Raw genomic sequence first — 27,378 nt, 5'->3', positions numbered from 1 at the left:
CCACAAATATTGAACATACAAGTCATTCACAAATTCTTAAGCCATAGAGCAAAGATTTCAATAAGACTTTTTTTTTTTTAAAGATAAACACATTTTTGCAGTAGACTATTACATCACAATGTGAAACTTATAACAAGACTTTCTAAAATTAGCATTACAACAATTGGGCAAGTTGGTAAATACTGATGTATTCTCTATGCTACATTTCCCTCAGCAGTAATATTATTACAATAATATGATATTTGCCTTACCTGATAATCACTGTATTGTTGAATAAATGTTTTCAGAAACCTTTTTGGCCATTCATTAATATAGCACATGCTGTCACAGATAAAACCACCACACTGAGATAATTATAATCTATGTTCTGTCATCCAAACCACTGATTTCAGGATCTCACTTGTAACATTATGCAAACTGCTACACTACTGTTTCTCTTTGCTCCAGCTCTTAACTGACAGAACTTGCTAGTTATTCTTTCCTCCCCCACTAATAGTACATTTACTTAAACCAGTGTCATATTACTATGCCTGCTCTTGGATAATTACAGTAAAATAAAGCAACCCCCCCCCGCCCAAGAATTCTTATATGAGTTCAATTTATATTCAGTGACACCGAGACCCCTGCTGATCTTACTTGGAGTGAGAGGTCACATCACATTACTTTTACATTTGGACAAGCTTAACGTTTAGGAAAACAATTTACATCTGACCTAGAGGCTAATATTACTGTGACGTGAAGTCTGAGGACCAATTTGCATACTTAAAGAAAGGCCCTTTCTTTCTAGAATTGCAATGGTTTGTGTTATATTCTAAACTAAATACACGCTTCATATTCCCTTTGTCCCTTTTGGCTCTCTAAGCCAGCAAGACTCCACATACAGGTGGTTTTCTGTTACGTCTCCTCTGGAAAAAGACACTTTCAAAACACCTAAAGGCCAAAAAGCTACATGCAGGACAAGATTGCTTGACAGCAACACTACTGAGTAAACCAATTTATTCATAGTGAATTTCAAAACACAGAAGAAAAAGTCTGCCTTGAAAGGAAATAAAATGTTTGCAATCAAAACTGACTGGTTCACCAATACTGTACACAGACTCAAGGCAAGGTGATACATGTAAAACTAAGTCCAACATCCATTTTTCCCTTCCCCATCAGGAAAAATACAACATATAAGTCAGCTTTGGTTCTGGTACACAGAACTCAATCCCTAGTGCTAGCTAAGATACAGCAGGAGCAGTGTCTCATGAAGAACATTAAATAAGCGCATCAGCCCTACGCAGCAAAGAGCAAAACCATCATCATTTTTTCTCCTGATTGGGAGAACAGCCGGTAACAACGTTACATTTTCTCCTGATATGCTAGCTGATAGACACATCTCCCACTCCCTCTCAGGAACTGCAGGGGCATATCTAAATTCTGCCACTTCTTCTCACAAAACATTCAGTCCTGTTTGATTCCTGCACCAGCAACTTGCTGGTACTCTAACAAAAACAAACACCTAAGTAACTTCTTATATATTCAGAATGCTACAGCTAGGTTAATCTTCCTGGGCCATCTCTCTAATTAGGTCATTCTTCTGCTGCTGCCTTCTGTTCCATCAATTATCACTTCATTGTAGCCACCTGCATCTCTTGCCATTTTCATAATTCATTAACTCCTTAGGACAGAGTCTTACTTTAGACATACACTTTACCTCAGCTTATCAACAGCTTCTAAGAGCTCACTCTAATTTCACAAATCCTAAAAGAACATGCCCCCACATGTTAAGAAAAAAAATATTAAAAAATCAGTGGTAACATAATGTAATTTGGATCATAGAAGTATTTTAGTATCTCTCTATTTCTCAAGACAATAACTGTGGAGGTATGGGATAGATGATTTCACAGCTTTTAAACCAAGAATATTAAAAAACCATCTGGACACGGTCCTGGGCAACCTGCTTGAGGTGGCCCTGCTTGAGCAGGGGAGTTGGAGCAGATGACCTCCAGAGGTTACTTCCAACCTCAAACTTTCTGTGATTATTTAAGGGTATCTTCATAGTAGCTGTGTAGTTTACAATCCTAGAACACAAACAGAGAGTTGCTTATGCTCTATTTCTCACTATATAAATTGCACTGTTTTTCATAAAATTAATAAGGAGTCATCACAAAAACTGCACCTACATACAAAAGAAAAATAAAATCTGGCAACACGTCTATATAAGCTTATTCAGCAGAATAGAAGTTGGGGGGGGAGCACTTTTTAGTGCGGAAAATATTCAGATTACAGTAATGCACTACTGTAGCACTAGCCCAATCTGTCAGCTTTCAAAGAATAATATAAAGTTCTATTTAAACTACACAGCCTCTGAAAAACTGAGGGAAATGGAAGAACTGGCCAATATATTTGCATTTATTATATATTTTGCATTGCTGCTTGGTTGATAGGGAGAACTGATTAAAATTACTAAGAAAAAAATAATATGGAAGCAGCAGATAATTGAGGAAACTCAGATCCTGTGGCTGAGCATTTTCACTGTTTCAATACAGAAAAAGTATCCAAGACATTAAACTTGCCACAGAATCCACTAGAAGCAGGATGATACAAAATAAAGAAAAGACCTGTTCCAGTATCCTCTTACTCAGATGAAGTTTTCACTCAGATATGCATCTTACTTATTGCACCAACAAACACTGACAGTAAGTCTTACAGTATTGGGGTGGGACTAGAATGATTTATGAGTTATAGCAGCAGTGAAAGGGAAAAGGTTTAAAGTTCAAGATGGTAACTATTTGCCTAGGAACCAGAGTCTTTATAGATACGTTGTACAACCCAGTGCTGAGTTACACAGTAATAGGTAGCAAGGCAGAAATAACTTTCTAGATGGCTGTAGTCATCACTACAGAGTACCCAGGTCCTTAATGTTTTTGAACTTCAGTTTGCCATACAGGTGTTTTTTTGCAGCCCTTCTACTTCATTTCAACAATTCTTTGACGGTTTTATTACCAGGTGATACTTCTATAAAACAGAACATTGCACTACTTAGAAGAAACTCCATTCCCCAGCTGACCAAAAAAACCCAACGAACCTCCCCTACAAAAAAAAAAAAAAAGGCACCACAAAACAGTACTGAAAACTTTAGTGTGAGAGAGTCTTAAATGGATATGGAAAAACATCTCTTAGATGTGTAAACTATTCCTTCCCCTCCTGTCCTTAAATAGAGCTTTTTGAGCTTACTTTGCTCATAGGATTTTGAGCTCTATTGAGCACTTATTTGACTGGGTAAATGTCAAAATGACGTGCCACGCAGACTGAGCCGCTCCATGTATCAAGTGCATTTGCACATGACTGCACATGCACAATTGCACTCGTGAATGCGAAGGCGGAGCCGAAGTCTTCTGAGCAGCGGCTGGCAGGTCGCAGGACCGCGAATGTGACCCGCCTGGGCCTGGACTTCAGCACCTGCACTTTTGCCATCCCTGAACTGGACTGGGTGCAACATTTTTTACACGACACTAAAATAAAGTTAACTGTAGCAAGCCCTGAAAAAGCTCACGCCCGGGGGAACGTTCTTCCTCTTCTGTCCCTGCCTTTTCAAGGGCTGTAAGCTTTACAATCGCCCTCTCACAGCTGGCTGCCGCCCTCTCTTCCACGCCATTGGGGCGGCAGCGCCAAGCACCCCGAGCTTCCCCCCCTTCCCCGCCGCTCGCTCTGGCACACACACAGGCAGCCTCCAGGCGCGGACGGCGCCGGCGGCCGCGCCCCAGCCCGCCGCCTCGCCTCCCTCCAGGCCGCGGGGCAGCGGCTCTGCCCCACAGCCCGTGGCGAAGCGACCCCGGGCGCCCGCGGGTCCCGCGGCCCCGCTCTCCTACCTTGTGGCGGAACTCTCGGGCGACCCGGCGCTCCATGCTGCGCGGGCGCTGCGCGGGTGCGGGCGGTGCGGGGAGCGGCTGCGCCGGCGAGGCCGCGCCCCGGGGCGGTGGGAGGCGGGAGGCGCGCCCGCCGCCGGCAGCGCCCGCGGTCCCCGGCCGCCGCCGCCGCCGCCCTACCTTGCCGCGCAAGCGGTGCGAGCCGCCGGGCAGCGATAACCTCCCCGCGACCCCCGGCTTCGGTTGTTTCGGGCCAAAGCAAAAGAGAAAGAAAAAGTAAAAGAGAGCCACCCCCACCCCACCCCCCGCGCCGCGTGTCACCTGGACTTTTCCCGGGGCTGATTCTTAAAACTGGTGCTTCTCGTACAGCACGGAGCTCACACCCAAACTGCTCTTTTGTATTTGTAGGTATGTATGTCACTAGCCCTACTAGTTAAGAAAAGCACGAAGATGTGACATTTAAAGCATGCTAACACCTGGGGGGGGGGGAGAACCATTTGCTGCAACACGTTGCTCTACTGCAAACAATCTCAATTTCTTATTTTTAGGTAAGCAGGGTGAATCTGATGTATCGCTGTCTAGGTCTGATTTCCACCAGCCTTTCCCACTACAGAGTATCTATGAGTAACTGCCTAAGAATCAAGGTCAGAGTACCTGAAAAGGTATTTCAGACTAATCTCTTTTAGGTAATTTTGTCTTGGGCTGGTTCTTCTCCCACATTCCCTAATGTAATACACAACAACAAAGACTTCTGCAATCAAGGCTAGAAGCGAGTGGAGGAGACCTGCTAACTTATGTCCCTTAGTCTTCCTGAAGAATCAGCTTTACCCATATAATTCCAGAGAGAACGGGGTTTACATAAGCACAGGTAGCTTACCTACTCCTTCCAACAGAGTGGAAACTTGTATGGATCCATATAAAGGGATGATAAAAAAATTCCATAGTGCCAAATACAAACTGGAACCTGTTTTATTATTTCTGTGTGATAACCTTCATAAGCTACACCAGCTCCTTTAGAAATTGCTCTTAACCCTTTCAGAAGATGGCTTTGCCATATCGGAACATTTCAATGGTATGTACACTACCCCTTTCTCCTATGAGGTGCCAGGAATAAAAGAGGAATACATTTTAAGCCTGTGTACAAACAGGTACAAAAACTGTTTTCAGAAAACAATTTTCTCTTAGAAGTGCAGCTACTAGTATGCAAATCATTTGTCTTCTACCTAAGTTCCAGTACCATACGATATTGAAAGGCTATTCTATCCAAGCATCAGACACACAGCTATAGAATTTCTTCCCTGCATATGCAAAACAAAATTGTCTTATATTTGAAAAGAGAAGGGAGGAGGTACGTGAAATTTAAAGGACACATAAAAATACTATGTATGTTTCCTCTAAATTTACATATAGACTGCAACAGTCATTGATATCTATCAATCGCTTCTAGAAGACTACAGGAATAGATCTTTTACAAGCTGAAAGTTATGTACATTTGAAAGAAAGTAACTTTTTTTTTATCATGTATATAAATTTTCCAGGAGTCAGAAACTCCTCTATGTAGTAAAACATTGTGGAATTAACTTCATTTGGTGATGTGAAAACTGCTCTGAATCATCAGGTACAGGACACACCACAGAAAGGATAATGAACTTGGTGGGCTGTTAGTCTGCTCTGTTATGTGAATTCCTGTGCTCTACTGTGCACAAATACAAAGCAAACAAACCCACAAAGCTATCCCATGCTCCAAAACTGGAAGTTTGATAATCAGTAAATTTATGAGATGGTTCTGAATTTTCCATTACTTCAAATATGTCATATTAAAAGACAGTATAATTATGACTGTTTGTTAGTTTTAGATAATGAAATCTTTCATACCAAGAAATCAAATTGCATCTAAATTAGCTTTAAACCGTTTCAGTTATTGTTTGCTACTGGTGGCATTAATGGAAAATGAATAAAGTGGGCAGCCCATTTAGTAGGCAAAGAAATACATTAAAATGTGTGTTGTGTAAACTGATTCCTGTTGCTTTTGATCTACTTTCTCTACTTCCATTAATGTAACCTGGATCAGAGCAAGTGCACCAAAGCCAAGTGCATAGTGCATTCAGAGTAGCTGGGCTCTGCTACAGGCTGAGGCTAGCACATAATTCTAAAAACCTGTTTGGGGTTATTGGGAAAAGGCTGTGCTGAAGTTAAAGAATATCTTTTCCGTCTCTTTTCTCTCATACACATTCTCCATCCAATACTTACAGGAGAGAACAGAATTCTCAGTGAAAACATCACTAGTTTTCCATCATTTCATTAGAAATGAGACACTTGTTGCAGCAAGAAACACAATCCACAGGGACAAATTACAAAGGCAGAAAAGAGATCCTTTTAATGACTTACTGTTAACAGACTTCCCGAAGCAGTCAGAAAAGGCCCCTTTTCATCTGAGGCAGTTTCTCACCTGGTATGAGCAGCTTCTAAAGCTTTTGTTATAAGATATGCAAACCTGAAGAATGATGGGGAGAGAGGCAGCAGCAGATGGGAAAGGGAAGGGAAAAGAACAGAAAAAAGGCAAAAGCGGTAGGAAGAGGGAAGAGAAAAGGGGAGAAAAATAATGGAAAGAAGGTAAAACAGACAGCAAAATTTAATCACAAGGAAAAAAAAAGAACCTGCAAAAGGGTCCACAGAGAGCTCAAAGTTCAAGAGTGTCAATTTATAGTAACAAAAAGTTATCAGAACCTATGGAAATAATCCATACACATTAGCTGCATGCTGCGTTCAGTTCACGTCCTACTCATGCCTTTCATTACTCAAGTTCTGACACTTTTTTCAGTGGGTCGGGGCCAATGCTCCGTGTTAAGCATCGACCACGTTCGCTGCCTCTCAGCACAGGCAGGCAGCTCTCCGCAAACAGGCAGCTTCCAGCCATGCGACGTTCCCAGGAGCAAAGGCAAAGCCCCGGGTTCGTTCGCGTCAGAGGCGGGGCGCAGCCTTAACACCGCACCCCACCGCGGAGGTTTGAGTTCCTCCCGAGAAGCTGTGACACTAATCGTTTCCTAAACCCCAGAAGGACGGAGAAGTGGAAATAAATGTGGGGAGCCGGCGAGGTCGGCGCCCGGCACCGGCACTTAGGGAGAAGCGTTAGTGGGGCCGGAGCTGTTCCGCTGCGGGGACAGCAGCCGGCCTGGGGCCGGCAGCCCCGCTGCAGAGCGAGGGGTGGCGTCCGGGGTGGGTGCTCGGGGAAGGGCCGGGGGCGGAAGGCGGGCGGGCGGCTGATAAACCCCTTGGCCGCCCCGCCCGGGAGGGCGGGATGAGCCTAGGGCGCAGGTAGCGGCCGGCGCTGAGGCCCGCAGCTCCGCGGGAAGCCGCTGCCGCCCGTCAGCCCGCATGGAGGCCCGGCTCCTCCTCGGGGCGCTGCTGTGCGCCTGGCTGCTGCCGGGTGAGCCTCCCGCCGGCAGGGCGCGGGGACGGGACGGGAGGGAGGAAGGACAGGGCAGTCCATGTCCGTCACTAACCTACCGTATTTGCCTTCCAGTCCCGTCTCCGTGGGGCGCCTGGGCGCAGCTGCCTGTCGGGGGGGACCCACCGCTCCCCAGGTAAGAGCCAGCCGGGGTACAGTGAGGCTCCTTTCTCGCCGCTGAGGTGCGCGGCCGGGCGGGCGGCAGCCCCGAGGCGGGGTGGGCTGCCCGGGCCGAGCAGCAAACCCTGACTTGTTTTTTTGCCCTCAGCCGAGGCAGCGCCGCGGGACCTCGGAGAGGGGGTGGCCTCGCCGCGGCCACGCAGGTAGGGGGCGCGGGCCAGGCGCTGTGAGGGGCGGCGGGCGGGTACGACGGGGCCGGGCGCTGCGGCGCCTTCTTGGGGAGACGAGGCTGCCGGAACGTGCGGCTTTTCTCTGAGGAGCCCCCCGCGAGGAGAGCAGCCCCTTCCCGCGGTCGGTTGCCTCCAACCTCAGTGCGAGCAGGGCTGATGAGGCGATACGGTGCTGTCGCTCGTGGCCCAAGATGGCGCCTGGCTTTCCCGCGCTGCGCCGCCGCCTGACGAGCCCCTTCTGAGGGGTGGTTGGTGGCGTGGGTCTGAGGGACGGGTGTTCTGGTTGTCATCAGAATAACGTGTTTGTCATAGCTTACCTGCATATATCTGTACATTACCATGATACCGTCAGTATTTCTGACGAGCTTTAGCTCGTTCAGAAATAGTTCTATGTCACATGAAGCATCCTTGCTCCAAGGAAAGCTGAGGTCTGGTCTGGCTCATCCAGCAATAATTGCTTTGTGGGAGCCTTTTTTCGGTAAAAGTAAATGAGCTGGCACTATCAGATCACAACTCAGTACTGGTTTTTGGATGTGGTTTATCTTGGCAACCCGATTATATCATTCGTGGCGTGTTGCTGAAATGTAATTAGGCTGTGTGGTTCCCACTGCCTTGTTCGATGGTGGGAAAAGGGAAGTTTGCTTAGTAGCCCTTGTTCACAGCTCTGCAGAGGAGTCGCCTTTTTTTCTGCTTTCTCCCTGCTCTTTCTGGGAAAAGCTCAGCAGAGAGAAGAATGTGCCACATAACAGCGAACAGGTAACAAAATTGGCCACCAATAAGAGCAAATGCTTGTGGATTGACATCCCCCCCCCCCCCCCAAGAATTCAAGATACAGTAATAGACTTTGTTTCCTTCTGTACTAGCCAATTGAGCAGAAATCTTCAGTAAGATATATGCTTAGGAGAAAGTAAGAAAAAAATTCAGTGTTAGTTTTAAAAAGATAATAACCAGAAGAGTAGTTGTTCTAGCCATTTGAACTATCTACGAATAATGCATTTTTACAGTTTCTTGCTTTTAATAAGCTTCTTCAAGAGGAAGAGATAAAGCAACACTAAGCAATGGTGGTTAAGCCCTCTGCAGAATTTTACCTCCATGAAGACTTAGTTAATGACATAGCTTCTGAGATCAGTTGTCAGTCAAATGTCTAAATGGGTATTTAGAACACAGAAAAGACCTGCTATTTTAAAAATACTTTGCAGAATTGTGCACAGGACTAAGAAATTTGAATGATAAAACTAGGCTATGAAATTAAATGCAGTAAGTCTAACCAAGGCCATAGGTAAAATTATGTAGACATAGCTGGTGTTGTTTATAATGTTATTTTGGAAATATTTTGCTTGGTGATTTGTATCGCTGTCAACAACATACATTGTAGCTAATGCTGTTTTTTAACAGATACTGTATTTGTCACTGAATTTTCCTTAATGAAAACTGTATTTTATAATTAATGTGCCACTAAAATATGAACATTCTAGAGGATAGAGCTGCTGCTCTTCATGAGGTGAAGAAATAATATGAAATGGCTGTAACATTTTTGTTACTGTATTAAGTGAACTAGGTAAATGTAATTAGATGCTTCATATATAACTATATGACAAAATATCAATTGTTTTCTGTAACTTTGCTAAGCAGGCCTGCTCTTCTGTTTTCTCAGATACATGATATAGGCTGAATTGGCTTTTGTGATTTGATGCATTGCTGGGTTTTGTTTTTTTTTAAAGGAAATGTAAGTATTTAAGCTCTGAAGAACTCTTTAAGGCACCTTTATAGATCAATGCTGACACTGCTTTCCCTTCTGTATGACAGTACGTTTTACAGGACTGGTTGTTTTGTGTACACTAAAAAATTATTTTGAGTAATACATAAATCATTTTGGATATTGTTTCTTCTCAGAGAAAAATTGTGGGGAATATTAAACAAGCTATACATGCTCAGGTGCTGTCCTATTTCTTTCAGTCATTAAAATGCTCCCTTTAAGATGGATTGTCTTTGCAAGTTTCCTTGAACTTGAGCATTCAAAGCTGCGTCTTCAAGAGCAATTTCCAAAATCCTGTTTACAGCACCTCTTTGTATAAATAACTGGGTTTGCACCTAGTCCCAATTCTCTGTAAGTGGGGTAGGCAAGGTCATAAATTTTAAGTAAAGAGCTGAAACTTTGCACTTGCAGGACAATGGGAAGGAACTCGTGTTCACACATCATACCTAAACTATACACCATCCTTGGGTAAAATGGTGTGAAAGAATGTTGTCCTTCCAATTTATCTAGAAGCTGTCGGATGACTAGTGACCATGACTGACTTTTAAGCTGTTAAAGACTAACATGTAGGTTCTTTTTTTTTTTTTTTTTTGGTTTTCTCAAAGTATTGATTTGAGTTCTTGTTAGGGTACTCTGGTAAGACTCAGAATATTTCTGGTTCAGAAGTGATACAGGTGCCACTGTGTAAATAATTTGACTTTGGAAAAGGAATGGAGGGATTGTGAGTGGCACCACTGGTAGATGGAAGTTGGATTAGTAGATGAATATGGCAAGAATGAGGGGGGAGTCAACATTATCATGACATAACAATTTATAAAAATGATTACAAAGTCTAATAGACTAGAAACACTGGGATTCCAAAGGTCAATTTATTGGAGAAAAAGAAAGCTTCATTCACCACAATATTGAGAATTAATACAAGAAAACTCAAGATACCTTGCTGCTGCCTGTTGAGGGCAGAAGTGCTTAGGAGAAAGGAAACGCAAGAGAATAAAAGCTTTAGTCATCATATATTTTAAATGTTAGAACAACAGGAAAAGATTAAGGAGAAGATGGTAGGAAATGTTTTGAAAACTAACCTGGGTGTTTATGACTTTTTTTTTTTTAAAAACAAACAAAAAAACACCACAAAACAAACCTGTTGATTTTTGCTGGGTTTTGGATCAGGTTCTTGGAAAAGAGTGTGAATTTAGGACCTTATAAGACATTTCATTAATTGTTATGATGTTGTTTAGTGATTTATGCAAGCATATACTCTAAAATGATTTTAAATAACTGCAACTGAGTGGTAAGAATTTCCACAGCAGAGTATTTATACTGAGAATTATGTTAAACACACATGATGGTATAGAGGCTGTAACTAAGAGTAAAAGGAGTATGGAGAACGGCACAGAGGACAGTGTTTGTATATACAGTTTTAGGCATTTTGGCTTAACTGGCTTAAAATCTGCCTGCTGTCTTCAGGCATAATGTACTTTACTCCTTTACTGGAGTCTTCAGTAGAAGGACTATACTTTTTACTTTACAATGGTGGTGTTTCATAACTTTTTAGTAAGCCAATATGAAGCAGTGAGCTTAGTAAAAATGGTAAATTTACTGATAGACCATGAAGAGATTTTTCAAGTGTCTTGGTTATAGCTGCTGATTTCTTTGTTCTTTCTGAAAGGAGCCTGAAATGATGGTTTATAATGCTTCATCTACTGCAATATCCCTATCTTGGAACAGGAGACTTCACAGTATGAAATGTGGACCATCTAGTAAGTTATGTTTTTACGTGAAATAAGTTCAATTATCCATTATGTTCTGCATAATTTAATTATTTTTATGAAGAAAAAAACCCCTAAAATAGCTAATACAGATCTTCACGATAAGGGGGCTCTACCTTGATTGGTCTCAAAGGACTACAGGAGTATGACAACTTATTATGGGGTTTGACCTAGCTTTAAGTTTACACCAGGTTCTGGTTTGAGCATTTTAAAGGCTGTCTCTAACTGCAGTTTTTTCTAGCAAGGAGCTTTCAGCAAGGCAATCTGTTCTTGTAGTGATGTACCTAAAGATGTGGATTGCTGCCTAGATGCCATTAAATTACCTGTCCTGTATCTTTTCTGTGCTTGGAGTTTTTTTGTTTGTTGCTCTTTTGCTGAGGTAATCTATGGATGCTTTTTGTGTGTGTAATCTCTGGGTTAGCAGGATGAGGTACTCTTTAGCCACCAGCTTGCAGTGGTGGGCATTTGCTTGAGGAATTTGCATCTTGGCTTTTTTGGTTCATTTTATTTTCAGCAGTGGACAGGCTTAAATCTCTTTACTCAAGGGTAGAGATCCTCTGTGTTAGCTCTTCTGTAGAGGCTGTGTCATGCTTGTCAAGGAGAAACATGAGGCAAAGTAATTCAGAGTAATTTTAGTTAGTGATGTGAAACCTCTAGTTTTTCTTCAGTCAGCCTGACTGCTGGCATTGAACATGAGACCTACCTAATAGCGAATAGTCTGGGTTTCCATTGTCTGGCTTTATAGCACAAAATGCAAGACTGATGTGTGGACTGGACTCTTATAAATTGTGATTAGGGTTGTGTCATCTCCAAAAGCTTTTGATTTCTTTAATACATATTGTTTTCAGGAGCTTTTGAGAAGTGTGTTATCTGAATGTGGAGGAATAATAGAAGGGTTTAGAGAAGCATAATACTACTCAAGTAAAAACAATTATCTATGAACCTCTTCAGTATATGAAAAATATCATATATATATATAGTGTATGATAAAATTGCTCTACAAATGTAGCAGTCTATACCAGTAAAACTCCCTCTGCTTTTGAGGGTTGCACCAGCTTATTGACCAAGAAGTAGTTCTTTCCTTAGCTCTATTTTTTTTTTTTAACTGAATAAAGCAGCTTCCAAAAAGATGTACAAATTGTGCTGAGAAATTTGTTGTCATAAGAATTGTTTAGTTCCCTGGGTTATTTTTTTGCAAAGTGAAAATCCCTTTAGTGGGACTAGTGGGTTTCATGTTCTGCTTCAGAGCAACCAGCTAGAAAAAAGACTTTTAAGATGCATTGTGCTACTGGAACAACTCTTGAAAAGGGTTTATGTGCAAGTTTATTGCTTTTTAAATAGGCCTAATATTTAAGGAAGGGAAGAACGAATCTAGAAGGAGGGAGAATGAAATAGGTAGCAAGTATCTCATGCTAACTCATCACATGTTTAAGATTTTAAAGGAGGATGTAGTTATGATGGCAAGAATTAGGTTTCATTGCCCTCTGCAGATGTAATAGGATAAACTTCCTGGCTTGTTTCTAACTCAGATTATTAAACTCTTTAAACAATTGAATACCTAGACTTGGAAGTTTTCTCTTTAGATCCTAGTAAACTCTGCGTGGGAAGTGGAATCCATCGTTGCCTGTGTGCAAAATATATATTAAACAAAACAAAAGAATAACCTGATCTGCTTTGTGCAAGAGTTTCAGTAACACGCTCTAAATGCTTAGAACAATAATTTTGTTTTGGCCCTTCTTATTTGAAGAGAGATGCAAGCTGCTATAGCTCTGTCCATGGACTGGAGTTTGCACCAATCTCGGGATACATGAAATAGTACAGCTTTTTTTTTTTTAATTAATTTTAAACCAGCAAGGTAGGTTATCATCTTCTTTTTCCAGTTTAGTGATGTCTCTATGAAAATTTTTTCTATAACATGTTTAGAAAACTGTGATTATAACAGACTTATATTTCATCCTATTAGTCAGTTCTTGTTGCAATAACATTTTTTCTTGCTTCCTATAACTCTGTATATATAGATAAACCAACATGTTTTGTGTGGAACTTTGTATGACGGGTGTGTGATTTATTGTGCAATAGACCTCTTTACCTTTGTGTTATGTTAGTCATCTGAAAGTAGTTTAGAAAGCAAGGTAATGTCTTTTATGTCAACAGAACAAAAAAGTTGGTATAGTACAAGTAAATGCCAGGAAATAAACTTTTGTGTTAGTTTCTTGTACCCAGGGGATATGGGATTTGAGTTTTGAAATGTTTATCAGAATAATTGACAGCAGTTAAGGTGTAGTTTACATAGTTGTTAAACTTGTAACTTCCTTCCATACCAATCTGTTTTTCATGCAAAGTTAAAAAAACCAAACCAAACAATCAAAAAACCCAAACAAAAACCTCCAGAGCTAAAGCATATTAAGAACCTGGGACAGGAAAAACAAATGCTTTCTGGAAGTAAGTTTCAAACTACTGCTGAAAATTCCTAACAGGCTAAACACTTCAAATTTTGTTGTGTTGAAATGCTGTGGCAGGCATGAGTCTTCAATGTTTAAAGTCACCATTACTATAGAAGATACTTGTCCCTTACAATACATGTGCTGATTTGAAGAGATGCACCAGAGCAGAAAATCTGCAGCTAACTGGAAGGCTCTTAGTATTGAAGGATTAAAATTACATCCTACTCATTCACCTCAGAATCTCAAAAGGAAAATTTTACATCCTAGTGTAATGAGATCTTTGTCCTCGTTTTAAGGCTGTACTGCATACTGCTGAAGCCTGCCTGTATGCCACAGAAAACTTGTGCTGTTACAGGCAGATGCTTTCAAAGACTATGAAGTTGAACGATAAAAGGCAATGCAAGAAATAGTTGTTGTATTAGTTCTCTTATAGTCAAAAGAACACCTGAAAACTTTCTAGAGAAAGTGTGCAATGGAAATTATGCTTAGTTACAAAATATAAAATTTCAAGAATGTCGACAGCAAAAGTTTACATATTCAATTTTAAGCATACCTTCTACTCTTTTATGCATGGCTATAGGTCCTAGTTGATGTTTCTTGCAAATTCTTATCCCAAACTGCTTTGCTTTTTCACTTTTCCATTTTGGAATAAAATTTGCTGATTTTTTTTTTAAATTATTGATTTTTTACTAGTTTGATAACCTTCAGGCAGACCTCTCTTCTACACTTGCATAAAGCTTTTAAAATGTGTCATCTTTTAAAGAATCCTGAAAACTGTAAAGTTGTTGTCTGTTTCTGCAAATGACTCTGGAGCTCTGAAACTGTTTGGGCCAAAGTTGGTGAACAGGCAGAATCATAAGAACTGAGGGAACAGGCTGGACCTTGTACCTGCCTAGCTTAAGTAAAACTTGATCGCTTTCAGATCTCTAAATTAATCTTTCACACTTCAACTTTTCTCTCCAAGTGAATCTAGTAATAAATATCCTGAAAGGAAACCTGACTTGAGTGATTTGCATTAAACAAATTTTTCATGCCATGTCTTAAAAAACAGTAGCAACAAAATAGAATTCCAACACTAGGAAGTGCTTAATGTTGTACAGAAAAATACCTGTAGGAAGGTCCATGTCAGTCACAAATCTTCAAGAATTAATAGTGTGTTGATGATAATGTTGTATTATAATGAGGTCAAAATTCAGTTGGAGCAATTGGATTGACGTGATGATTAAAACAAAAATCAAATATTTCAAAGTTGATGTGCATGATAATTTGAGTAGTCAGACATGTTCTTGAATGTATTGGTTTGCTTTTACTTCGTGAAAAAACTTTAATTTAGATGTCTCTGATTTAGTATCTTAACTTTTGTGTGGGATGCAGATACATGCTTTCTTTGCAGTTACCTCTTTGTGCTCCAAGAGTAGAGCTGTTCTTTAGTGACTGTATCTCACTTCATGCTGAGGGGCTTCACATTATATAAATTACTTTCAGCTATACTAATTTTACTCCTAATAAATGTTAGAAGATCAGAAGAACAAATCATGGATGAGCAAACCTGGACAGATAGTTGATTTGTAACTGAAATAAGTTCAAGAGATCTTAAATACTCATTAGAGAAGTAGTAATGTAAGAAAGCATAATAAACTAAGTGGGCACAATATCATAGATACAAATGCACAAAATATATTGCATCTATAATAATGTTTCAAAATAAATGCTTATCTTGATGAAGATGCAAGATGCCTTTTAACAGTTATCATATGAAATTGGCAGAACTTGTGCTTGGAGCCCAGGTGAAGAACATTTGAAAGGCCAACCAGAGTTGGGTGGGACTGTACTGTATTTCACAATGGATTTTGGAACTTCCTCTTATCAGGTCTACATGATGCTATTAAAGCATTTCTTTTCAGAGAGCCACAGCAGTAATCACCTCTGTGAAGCTTGGGCACATCTCCAGAAACACTTGCAATGAAATGCACCCAGGCTAGATTAGAGTCTCATTTTTTCAAAGGCTGTGATAAATAATGGGCATGAGGTTCTGCTACTGCTTATAGGGTGCCAGCTCTGGCCTGAAGGCTCTTGCTGCCTGGCACTGAAGAATTAAGAAGGGGGATGAACTAATTGGAGGTCCAGGTGCCCAAGGGACTAAAATAACCCTATCTACATACTGAGTGGGGTTGCAGTCTATTCAGTAGTTACCAGGTGATTAGAGTATTTAAGCAATGAGGGGAGCAGAGAAGAATTCGGACCTGGGTTATAAGATGATCCCAAGTCTTCATCCTGTTCAATAAAGAAGGAATTTGAGACAAGTTTGCTTCTTTGCAACAATGGTCATACTATCGGAGTGGCTTGCCGGTTGTAATGGCATCATTGGTTAGAAATCACATTATTACTTATGCGAGTTGAAACATGTTACTTAGGCCTACTACTTTCTGCTAGAAAAGTATCACCAGTTTTCAATTTCAGATTCCAAGCCAATGTACTTAACTGGCATAATGTCAAAGGAAAAAGAGGAGCTGAGGACTTTTTAATAGAGGTCTCTTTCAGATAAATGAAGGACACAATGTTCTTCATAACCTTTCCTAATTTTAACCTTTGCTTAATCTTGAAGTTTATTCCCTTTCTGCAGGTTTTACAATATTTCTCATGTCCCTAGGAGAGACCTAAAGTTGTGATAGGATCATATGGGTTAGCTTATTTAGGGAGCTTATGTTCCATTAATGACAAAGATCAGAGTGAACCCTTTGTTATAGGATGTTTACTCTGGATACCTGAGGAAGTATTTCCGTGTTAATTGAGCAGAACTGGATGATTAAAGGAGGCCATGTTGTTTGCAGCAGTAAGATCACCAAATGTAATCTGAATCAATGCTATTCCTCTCATTACCTGGTTAAGGATAACTAATCTTTGTACACAGAGCTCTTCCGTGCAGTGTAAGGAAAGATAACTACAGTGATGTAAAAAGGGATATAAGCAAATAGAAGAGCTAGGTTTATTCTGTTGTATTGGGTTTGCGTGGCAAGGTTTTGGTAGCGGGGGGCTACAGGGGTGGCTTCTGTGAGAAGCTGCTAGAAGCTTCCCCCATGTCCAACAGAGCCAATGCCAGCCGGCTCTGGGGCAGACCCGCCGCTGGCCAAGGCCAAGCCCATGAGCGATGGTGGTAGCACCTCTGTGATAACATATTTAAGAAGGGGAAAAAGTTGCTGTGCAACAGCAACTTCAGCTGGAGGGAGGAATGAGAATATGTGAGAGAAGCAACCCTGCAGATACCAAGCTCAGTGAAGAAGGAGGGGGAGGAGGTGCTCCAGGTGCCGGAGCAGAGATTCCCCTGCAGCCCATGGTGGGTAAGACCATGGTGAGGCAGGCTGTCCCTCTGCAGCCCATGGAGGTCCATGGTGGAGCAGATATCCACCTGTGGCCTATGGAGGACCCCATGCTGGAGCAGGTGCATGACCCCGTGGGAAGCCTGTGCTGGAGCAGGCTCCTGGCAGGACCTCTGGACCCGTGGAGAGAGGAGCTAGGCAAAGGAGCAGGGTTGCTGGCAGGACTTGTGACCCTGCAGGGGACCCACACTGGAGCAGTCTGTTCCTGAAGGACTGCACACTGTAGAAGGGACCCATACTGGAGCAGTTTGCGAAGAACTGCAGTCTGTGGGAAGGACTCGCTTTGGAGAAGTTGGTGGAGAACTGTCTCCTGTGGGAGGGACCCCATGTTGCAGCAGGGGAAGAGAGTGAGGAGTCCTGCCCCTGAGGAGGAAGGAGTGGCAGAGCCAATCTGTGATGAACAACCACAACCCCCATTCCCTGTTCCCCTGTGCTGCTGCAGAGGAGGAGGTGGAGAAAATTGGGAGTGGAGCTGAGCCTGGGAAGAAGGGAGGGGTGGGGGGAAGATGTTTTAAGATTTGGTTTTATTTCTCATTGCCCTACTCTGGTTTGACTGTCAGATTAAGTTAATTTCCCCAATTCGAGTCAGTTTTGCCTGTGACAGGAATTGGTGAGTGATCTCTCCCTGTCCTCATCTTGACCCATAAGCCTTTATTACATTTTCTCTCCTTTGTCCAGCTGAAGAGGGGAGTGATAGAACAGCTTTGGTGGGCACCTCGTGTCCAGCCAGGGTCAACCCACCACACATGTTTTGTTAGAATCATACATGCACAGACAGAAGAGAACTTCATAAAGAGGAAAATGCTCATCATTGAGTCATTTGACTTCCAATTCAGATTTTACTAATGCCCTTTCTCTCTAAAAGGGAGCAAGGGAGGTCCTTCCCAGTGACAGCAAGGGTCCCTGGATCAGCTGACTGTGTACACGATCTGAATAAATGCGGCTTGAAGCAGGTTACTTGAGCCATACTTAAAGGGGAATCATTCAACTGGAAAATCAAAAGGGGACTAACTTCCTCTACAGTGAAGAGGAACATGACTTGAAGTCTAATTGCATGTCATTGTAACTGGACAGGCAATAGGGCATAATCTTAGAGAAGGAAAGAACAGAGACCTAAGCTCTGATTACACAGGTCTCGCACCACTCAAGATGAAAGAGATCAATGTCTGCCTTGCATGACAAGAGGAATAAGGCTTTTGCATTAGTGACAAGATTGGTTACTGTGAGTATGTAAATGAGATGGCTTAGTCAGAATAAGTAGGGACCTTTCTACATGGTGCTAGCATTAGTTTTTAAATTGAACTAATGCTGGCCAGGCAGAGAAAGGAGCTGTGTACGTGGGCTAGCTAGGCAAAGGGGTGTTCTCTTTTACTTGGTCTACCTGCCCTGTTCTTTTCAGCATGGCCTCTTTTTTTTTTTTTTTTTTTTTTTTTTTTTTGGGGGGGGGGGTGTTCTTGTATATGTTGAAAACAAAGGTATCAAAATTAATCATTCAGGTATTTTTTTAAGTCATCACATAAGTAATTAGTATTTATAATGTTTTTGCAAATGGAAACAGCCATATAAACACCAATAAACTGTACTGACAAATTTTGGCAGAACTCAGTAAGCAAGGGTTCTGTAAACTTGTAACTGAAGATAATATTTTGTAAAATCACATGGCCTAAAGTAAATGAACATTTAAGCTTTTTTTTTTTTTTTTTTTAAGTTATGGCACACCATAGGTTTCTTGAAGTCTTTCTCATTCTAGCATTATAGCTAGTTGTTAGCACAGAGCCTCTTTATTCTAAGTTCCTAGGATCTCACAAAGCAGAATGAAATTTAAATATGACCTTTTTCCTCATTAAACTTCTACATTGACCACGCTTTGGTAAAACAGCTGGTGATGATGTTTGCGATAGCCTCAGAAGAGGCAAAGTCTTAACAGCATTCAATCCATGAATTCTGACAAGAGTTTGCATGTGAATTAAATGTTGGATGCACAGTTACTTGGTGTGTACATCTGAAAGCAATTTTGTAGTAGATACAGTTGTAAACCAGGTGAGGTTTTTAAGAGGCATTCTGAAGTCTTACTCTGTTTAAAGTAGGGGCTTAAAAGGAAGGTGGAGAGTGTTCGTAGTGTCTTGTTAAAAACGCTGTTTCTGACTGTTAACAGATTTAGTAATTTTTGGCTGGGATACACTCACAGAATACACTCCACATGTAGCTTGCTTTTGTATTATTTTAGTGTATTTAAAGCTCTTCAGTAAGAGGGTATGGCTCACTGGCTTCTGTAATGGTGCTTCTATTGATGGCAAAACAAACTAAATATGTGCTATAAAAGGTGTTGGTAGGAAACTGGTATTGGTAAGACATCAATAAAATGAGCTTCTGGAAGAGGAAGAGAAAAAAATAGGGAGAAAACACCCTTTGAAATGGATTGATTTTTCTATTGCTGTTGCTGGAATCAAGAGTTCAGCATCCAGGTAATGGCAGTAAGATGTCAATGATCAACTTGTGACTTGTTAGAAAGTATTTGTTTCCTTGCAGTCAGTTTATAAAAAAAACATTTCAACCATTCTGTAAAGTAGTTCAGAATCTACTTTTGATGTTGGTGTTTTTCATGTATGTTTAGCAAATGCCAATAGTGAGAACAAAACCTAAAGATGGTGTGACCCATGACATCATAAAACAGTGGTCTGTAATCTAGAAGGCTTTCCTCTGAAGTTTAATTCTGTCAAGACTAAATCAATTGTAGAGTTTATTCACATTGTCAGAAGTGGACCTGGCTTTATTTTGCCTGCATCAGCAGAGCTTCAAACCATCTTTAACAAAGCTTTCTCAAAAGCCTGAAGGTAATCTCAGTACGTTAGGACTTTTGTGTATGCTACTGATGACTAGATATTTCATAAGCAAGGGTTTTACTGAAATAGGAGAAAAGATCTTTTTTTGTGAATTCTGGTTTTCAGGACAGCACTTAAAATAATCTTATATATGATTTTTTTTTCCCAAGAATGATGTGTTTATAAAGGTAAAGAAAACAAGAAGTCTGAGTCTTCAGTTTGTCTCTTCCTGAAATAGTTTCTTCTGAGCAACTTGTCTGCTTGTCTGCAACAAAAACAATCTCTAGTTTCTGTTCTCCAAACACAAAATTTACTATGATTGCATAATACTCAATTATTAAAATTGAAATGCTTTCCTAAAGAGACTTAAACTTTAAAAGATCAAGTATTAGCAAAATAAGTGAATATATCACAACTGTTAGAAAAGCATTTAATCAAAGAGTCTAAATTTTGTAGCAAGAAGCTTTATTTCTGCATGTGCACATCTTTCTTTAGACTGTGAAAACTTTTGTCAGATTTTGATGGGGATCTTCCCGGGGGGGGGGGGGGGAAGTAAAAAAAAAACCCAACACCTCCCTCCCCCAAACCTATCACTGCAAGTTAGGGAGCTTGCTTTCTCTACAGTAGGCTTACTATACTTAAGCATTAGATTTTTCCTTTCTTAAAAGTTTGTCTCTAATAAAATTAGAAACAAGAGCAGTGGTCTGTGTCTTTATGGAAAGTGTTTGCGGTTGGTAGACTTGGAAGTTGTAAGATGGAAAGAGGGCAGGCAGCTGAAAGATTTACAGCTGGGATATCAACATTTGTGTTTCTAGGGTAGTATGCTCTCATCCTGGTAGAGTTTACCCATACAGTGTTACTTGTAGCAGTTTATATATAAGGGTTTAGGCACCATGCTTTTTTGTTGTGTAATACTTGTTCACTTCCTCTATTCATTGCTCAGGGGACTAAAAACGTGTCAGACTAACAGATATCACAGCTGTTTTGATTGGCTTCTCTAAATGAGCAATAGATTTACTTCATCTGGTTTTAATTCTTGAGGTGAAGTTTTTCCAGTATGTTTCCTGTTTGTGGAGGCCTGTGGGATTCTCCTGAACGTTTAAATGCTAAGCCAGCATCTCCTGTCATTCATGAAGTTACATTTGGTGACAAAACTCGGTCTTAAGAATGAAAATTATCATAATTTATTTTTAACATGCTTTGTTTTTTCCACCCAGATTTGTTGACATGTTTTAATGGAGGTGAGTGTATCTACAGAGAGCTCTGCAACTGCAGTCGATTCAATGCAACTGGACCAAGATGCCAGACAGGTGTGTAAAGAGAGAGAACTAACTGGGTTTCTGGGATTGTACTCGGGTTCCCACAGCTAAAAGAATGACTACCCTCTGCCTAAAAGTTCCTTCGTGCCCTAGTATTTTTCCCTCTCTTTTCTGTGGTGATATTTCATAGCATAGCGCTTGCATACATCTCAACTACAGATTGAATCCAAAAACCAGTGGTACTTCTGAAGTGACTCTTCTTTTGTTAGTGTATAATACAGGTGCTGAAAGAGATCATATATGCAGAACATGGGGTCAATATAATTTTGAAACTTTCGATGGACTCTATTATTATTTTTCTGGGAGATCCACATATGCCCTTGTGAGACATACTGAATTAGATGAACAGAGTTTTTCCATACAGGTAGGGGACTGTACTTCTATGTTCATCTTAGCTGTTGTTGATATTGCTAGTAATGCATTAATATTTAGAAATTAAAAGTAACTTGTGATGATAGTATGGGGTTCTAGAATGTAATCTAGATTTAATTGTAATGTCATGTGGGCTACCAGTTACTATAGTGCAAAATGTAAATAGCTGGAAGGAAACTGATGTGTGTACTTTGAAAACCTGGCTGCTATGAAAAGACTGCTCTAAAAAGAGTGCTAATTGTACTCAGGTTTTTGGAGAAGAGTGGGACTAAACTACTTGTTCACATGCTGAGGGTAGGATTGTGGGATTGGGAGTATTAGTTGTGTAATGTGGATTACGAAGAGTTTGATTTAAATCTTGACTTTGATGCTAGTAATTTTATTTGGCAGGTGAATAATGATCCTGAGTGCCATTCTTCTCCTTACTCCTGCAAAAGGTCCATTAGTTTATTCTTTTCTGGAGATGAAGAGATTAAGATGAGCAGTGAAGTCACCTATAAAGGATTTGGGTAATTGCACTCATGTTTCTGATGCTGTAGTTACACTGGAACTGATCTCATGATACCGATTTGATAACAGAGATGTAAACTAGAACACTCACTTGTTGGTAGGTTAAAAAAAGCTATCCAGACCACAGCTGTAATAGTTACTCCCCATCTACAGAGTAGTGTCTGAGGAAGGTGATACCTAAATGAGTGGTACATAGTATTAAGAAGCATAACCATTGACAATGATCCTTTGATTTTTTGCTTTTATTTGTAATTTCATCTTTTTTTAGTGGAATTACTCAATATTTATATCAGAGATTTTCAGATGTATGAGGAAGTCATTAAATCAGCAAGTAATTTATTTGTAATAGTGATATTTTCTCACGTAAATTTGTTTTTCATTATGTCTCATTTCTCAGAGTACAGTTACCTTATGTTATTGGAAACTTACACATCCAGAAGCTAGCTGGATACTTTCTAGTCAGGCACCAGTATGCCTTTACTCTGGCTTGGGATGGTACGTCTGCAGTGTATATCAAAATGGCACCAGAGTACCTGGGTAAAACACATGGACTGTGTGGAAACAATAATGCTGTCCTGCAGGATGATCTTGAAACTAGTTATGGTGAGTATTTAAAATACTACTTCTTGTGTTAATACAGGTTTTTTTTCAGGTAAACTGAATGTTACTTTGCTTAGTTTTTAATGGTAATGCTAATTGAATATAAGATGGACACCTTTTGAATATGATACAGAAATACTTGTGGTAGATAATATTGTTAGTAAGAGGGCCAATTTCAATATAGATGAGGTTCTGGGGAGGAAGATCTTTAAAAAGCATGACAAAAAGCTGTCTTACTCCATTACCTACAATGGTATTTGCACTTCAGTTTCCTAGGACTTGAAAGGTAAAATCTACTTTTAAATGTTTACTGTCCTCTTAGCAATTTTATATAGGAGCCTGCGGAAGCCTGAGACACTGCTATTGGAAATAAATCGATAATTTTAATTAGTAAATCAAATCAATTAGGATTGCCAAATCTCATTTGATCTGGCACCTCATTTATGCTAACGCTTTCAGAAGCGACCAGTGATCCTTGAGTACTAACTTCAGATACTTCCAAGAATCTTTGCTTTGAATAAATACTGAGTGAAGACCTCTAAAATAAGAAGAACCAGGGGAAAAAATAAGGCCTCTTGAAAGTTATCTCAAGTTAGGTGATAAAAACTTCTGGAAATCATTGCTTTGGGCTGTTTAACTCTTTGCTCCCCTTCTTTAAAATTAGGGTATTTCTGTAGAGTACTACTTCTGAGCTCAGAGTACAATATGTACTAGGTTTCCTCTGTTGTTTAAGTGTGCTACTCAATTTTAGAAAGCATCAGCCCTGCACTAATATCAGCTCTTAGGCCCCATTGAATAGTTTGCTCAATAAATCTAAATGCCAAGTTCAGTAGCTCATTGTCCTCATTCCCCTCAGAGATTCTCTTATATCTTCTCACCTCTCTCAGGATATTTCAGTCACATAAAGCTGTGATTGTAGCAGAAGTCAATAGGCTGCATACTAGCTTTATCCAATTAGCTTAGGGAGCAGTAGGAAGAAAGACATGGCAAGATATGCATTCGTGGGTAATCCAAGTAATAATCCATGTCACCACTTGTCTATGATAGATAATATCTATTTTAACTAGTTTAAAGCTAGTGTGGACATTTCTACTTACGTGAAAAAGTCACACCTTTACTTGGTTAATGTATACAATTATTTTGTACCCTTGCAGTGACCCAGGAATGCCTTAATCTTTCTTGGGTTTTAGACTATCTGGAAGTTTCACATAAAGTAGCAGCATAGACCTATGTATATACAGTTTACTTTAGCTTTTCTTTCCTTTCTTCCATTCAAAGACTGTGGCAGGCACAGTCCTGCTCCCTAAAGCCCATCCTTCTAAATCACACGAGTAAGCTTCTTTCTACCATTCTAAAGCCTTCCTACTATAGTCACTTTTAAAAGTTTGTTTGGGTTTTTTTTGTTTTGTTTTTTGTAAAAGGATCCGATTGTCTTCAGACTAACAGCTGATTGATTTAGTTGTAGGAAGGGTTTGGTGCTCTCTTCTTAATGTGATGTTTTGATTATTGAGATGTTTCTGTGGGCAATCCCATAGAAATGTTGTTGTTCTTCAAAGTCACTGTGTGACTCTGTGTGTGTGTCTTGTTTAGGAAAACTGACAGATGATGTAACAGAATTCGTAGAGAGTTGGCAGGAAAACCCTCCACAAGGAACACCCAATTGGGATAAATCTCTTCTCAATGAACCACCCTGCTTGACACAAACCCATGAGTCTCTACAGGTTTGGATCAACACAAAAGGATTATTACAGTAGTTGGTGATTCTAATTAGAGTGAGAATTTGACTTAACACTTTGAAGGAGGCTGGAAATATTCTCAGTTCTTCTTTGAAGAAGTGGATTAAAATGGTTGCTGTGGCAGAGCTTCCCTTGTCTCCTCCTTTTCCCCCTACTTTTCTTCTGTATGAGTTTATAATTTAATTTTTGATCTTTTCAAATGTTATCTTGTATGCATAACAGCCAATAGAAGTGTTTGAATCTGGGGCTGAATGAGTGAAAAGTTGTAAAATAGGAGTGCATTCTAGAGCTGGTTCCCATTCCTTCCCTTAGGAAGGACAGCAAGAAGCAGGCAGGCAAAAATGGAATGAGAGCACAGCTAATTTGCCAGTGTTTAAAAAAAAAAAGTTATTGTTACTTTTGTCCATCACATTGAAGTAGTTTTTCCTTTTAAGTAATATTTTCAAGATATAGACCTGAAATGAAGTGCTTTGAAACTAAAGCTGATGCCAGGTATGTTTTATTTCTGTTGCCTTTTACTGTGTAATTTAACTAAAATGAGGACTATTTTAGGTTGTCTGGGCTTAGCTGCAACATTGTCTATGCCTTTCTTGGGAAAGGGTATGTTTTACTACTATTGGGTATGACCTTGGATAAAAGATTTAATGTTATGAATACTCTGGTATGGAGAGCAATATGTTGCTAGCCACTGCTTCTAGCTGATCAGTGGAAAGTGATTCCTAGTCACAGACTGAGATGTCTGTTCTGATTTTCCATAGTATTCTATTCTGCTTAGGTCTATTTTTGAAAACCATCTCTTCACAACAGCTATCTCATTCATTACAGAGGGCATATACTCTGTGTAATATCCTCTTACATCCCCCGTTTGAACAATGTCATGAATACGTGAGTCCTCTTCCTTTTATGGCAAGCTGCACCAATGATCTTTGCATGTAAGTGAATGCTTTTGGGTAATTCCAAAGCTGTTATAAAAAATATTGTCCTTCTATCATGAGAATGAATTGTAAATGTTGACAGAACTAATGTGTGTCCTTTTCTGCATATCAGTTTTTTTTCTAATGTTCTGTTATTATTTTGATGTTCTTGCTTGTTCTAGTTTTACTGCCAGAAATTTCTGTGGAGTTGTTCTTGTTTTTTTTGGTATAAGGATGACCAATATTAGGCCCAGATATTTTCATAATTTGTTAGTGTACCTTCCCTTGAATATGGCATCTGTTTGATTTTTGAATGTGCAAAGTCATTAGTATTTCTAAATTTCTAACCTTAATGAAAAGTAATAGTGAATAGATTAGTTTGGCATCGGCAAGCCATATGTTAGTTCAATGAAAAGAAGAATTTGATAACTATTTGAATTTATGCTATCATTTCACGACCTGCTATGGTCCTTATCCAAGCAGTTTTGACTAGTTAAATTAACAGACAGGACAGGAGAAGATTATTTCCATTTCTTCTACCATGGTGACTCACTGGTAGAAATCTTACACTTTTTTCTTGTGAGTTTTCTGAAGGATGTTATTCCTTTTGTGAAAATCAAGACCTTTATTTAAGTCTGTTTTATACTGCTTATCTCTGGCTTTCATGGATTTATTCAGGAAATTGTCGTCAGGTCTCAAATACATTGATGACCTATCTTCATGTGTGGCAGAATGTTTTATCCATTGAAGACTTTTAACCTAGCCAAACAATGCAGTACTTTAGAACATAATTAAAGTAGATTCAATGAACATGGTTGTATGCAATGCAGGAGCATTCATGAGGTTATGATTGCATGTTTGAATATAGGTAGAAAATAATATGTCAGTTTTTATTTTTGTAAGGTCAGCAGTTGATAATGCAACTTGGTGTCGAGCATTAACTGAATATGCCAGAGCATGTGCCCAAGCAGGAAAGCCACTTCATGGATGGCGAATGCACTTTCAGCAATGTGGTATGCAGATGCTTTCATACTTGGAAATATTGCTTCGTAGTTGTGTTTTGAAAAGAGTGCTCTTCACACTTTTACTTCTTTGTGCTTCCTCCAATTTTGAACTTGTATATTTCCTGGTGAATGCATAACTATGGGCTCAGTCAGAGGCTACATAAGTGCAATGGAATTTCTTTTTTATATGTGTAATTTGTACTGAATGTATTTAAAGCACTAAGCTTATTAGGATATGTTTTAAGAACCTTCTCACTAAAACATCAGAGATTCTTGAAGGTGATTAACCATTTGTATTTTCATAGAGCTACTCTTTCAAATATTGTCAAAGTCTTCATGGCTTTCTGATACATAAAATGTGTGTCATGAGTGTTAAAAATAAATTCGAATTACACTTGCATAAGTCTTCATCTTGGAAGTCACAGAAGGTAAGCTTGAAAGAGATCTTCTAATTTTTCCGCCTGTCTGGAACACAGGGCCAAAACTGCTTTGTCATTCCTGACAGAAGATTTGCCCCATGTTTCCAAAAATGTTTAATGGATGTTCTGTCAGTTCTTTTGCTGGTCTGAGTATCTAAGTAGCTCTGCTGTGAGAAAGTTTCCCTGAGTGTTCTTTGGTGTAACATAAGATTATTCCTTCTCAATGCACCTTTAATGGACAGAATACGAATGTATGTATATTCTGTGTGTGTGTGTGTTATGAAAGTTATTGTTTCATTGATCTAGACAACAGATAATCAACTGACATACCAAAAAGTAAATACCTGCAAGAAACATGTGTGATCTGTTTAAGCCCTGGGGCAGGAGCACAATACCTTTTCATTTCTCTACCTGTTTCTGGTTTTTAGTGATTACCTGTGCTGAACCCTTGACCTACAATGAATGCATCAACTGTTGCCCTGTTTCATGTCATCAACAATCACAGTGCATTGTCAGTGAGCTTCCCTGCATTGATGGGTGCTACTGTCCAGATGGCAAGTTTTGCTTCTCAAATACGTATTATTTGATTCCATATAACATTCAGATTGTTCTCCCCCAAGTTTACATAACTATATAGCCTGGCTAGGTTAAGGCATTCACAGGAGCTGTTTGTAAACGCAGTGCCAACAG

At 39.9% G+C, this 27,378-nt stretch overlaps 2 protein-coding genes across 9 annotated transcripts in view; one reads left to right on the top strand and one right to left on the bottom strand.

Annotated features, from left to right (window-relative positions):
- The window catches only part of USH1C (USH1 protein network component harmonin), a 56,111-nt gene extending 48,580 nt beyond the window's left edge, over nucleotides 1-7,531 (bottom strand). For 2 of the 8 annotated variants that reach the window (XM_069803727.1, XM_069803729.1), the window contains exon 1: nucleotides 252-431. In XM_069803727.1, the coding sequence (XP_069659828.1) occupies nucleotides 252-320 (69 nt within the window). In that variant the 5' untranslated portion in view covers nucleotides 321-431. Of the gene's footprint in view, nucleotides 1-251; nucleotides 434-3,854; nucleotides 4,245-7,354 lie in introns of those variants that run through there. The other 6 variants (XM_069803728.1, XM_069803725.1, XM_069803731.1 and 3 more) reach the window with 6 other exon arrangements.
- OTOG (otogelin) overlaps nucleotides 7,135-27,378 on the top strand; it is a 113,828-nt gene continuing 93,584 nt past the window's right edge. Inside the window, exons 1-12 of the mRNA XM_069803722.1 lie at nucleotides 7,135-7,278; nucleotides 7,375-7,435; nucleotides 7,568-7,622; nucleotides 11,072-11,162; nucleotides 21,032-21,124; nucleotides 21,343-21,497; nucleotides 21,896-22,014; nucleotides 22,413-22,618; nucleotides 24,206-24,336; nucleotides 25,177-25,283; nucleotides 26,169-26,278; nucleotides 27,117-27,242. Of these exons, the coding sequence (XP_069659823.1) occupies nucleotides 7,227-7,278; nucleotides 7,375-7,435; nucleotides 7,568-7,622; nucleotides 11,072-11,162; nucleotides 21,032-21,124; nucleotides 21,343-21,497; nucleotides 21,896-22,014; nucleotides 22,413-22,618; nucleotides 24,206-24,336; nucleotides 25,177-25,283; nucleotides 26,169-26,278; nucleotides 27,117-27,242 (1,306 nt within the window). The 5' untranslated portion in view covers nucleotides 7,135-7,226. The remainder of the gene's footprint in view (nucleotides 7,279-7,374; nucleotides 7,436-7,567; nucleotides 7,623-11,071; nucleotides 11,163-21,031; nucleotides 21,125-21,342; nucleotides 21,498-21,895; nucleotides 22,015-22,412; nucleotides 22,619-24,205; nucleotides 24,337-25,176; nucleotides 25,284-26,168; nucleotides 26,279-27,116; nucleotides 27,243-27,378) is intronic.

The sequence above is a fragment of the Haliaeetus albicilla genome, chromosome 16, assembly GCF_947461875.1.
Source record: "Haliaeetus albicilla chromosome 16, bHalAlb1.1, whole genome shotgun sequence".
NCBI lineage: Eukaryota > Metazoa > Chordata > Aves > Accipitriformes > Accipitridae > Haliaeetus > Haliaeetus albicilla.
Note: the sequence above shows the minus strand (reverse complement) of the source record. Positions and strands in the feature narration are given on the sequence as shown.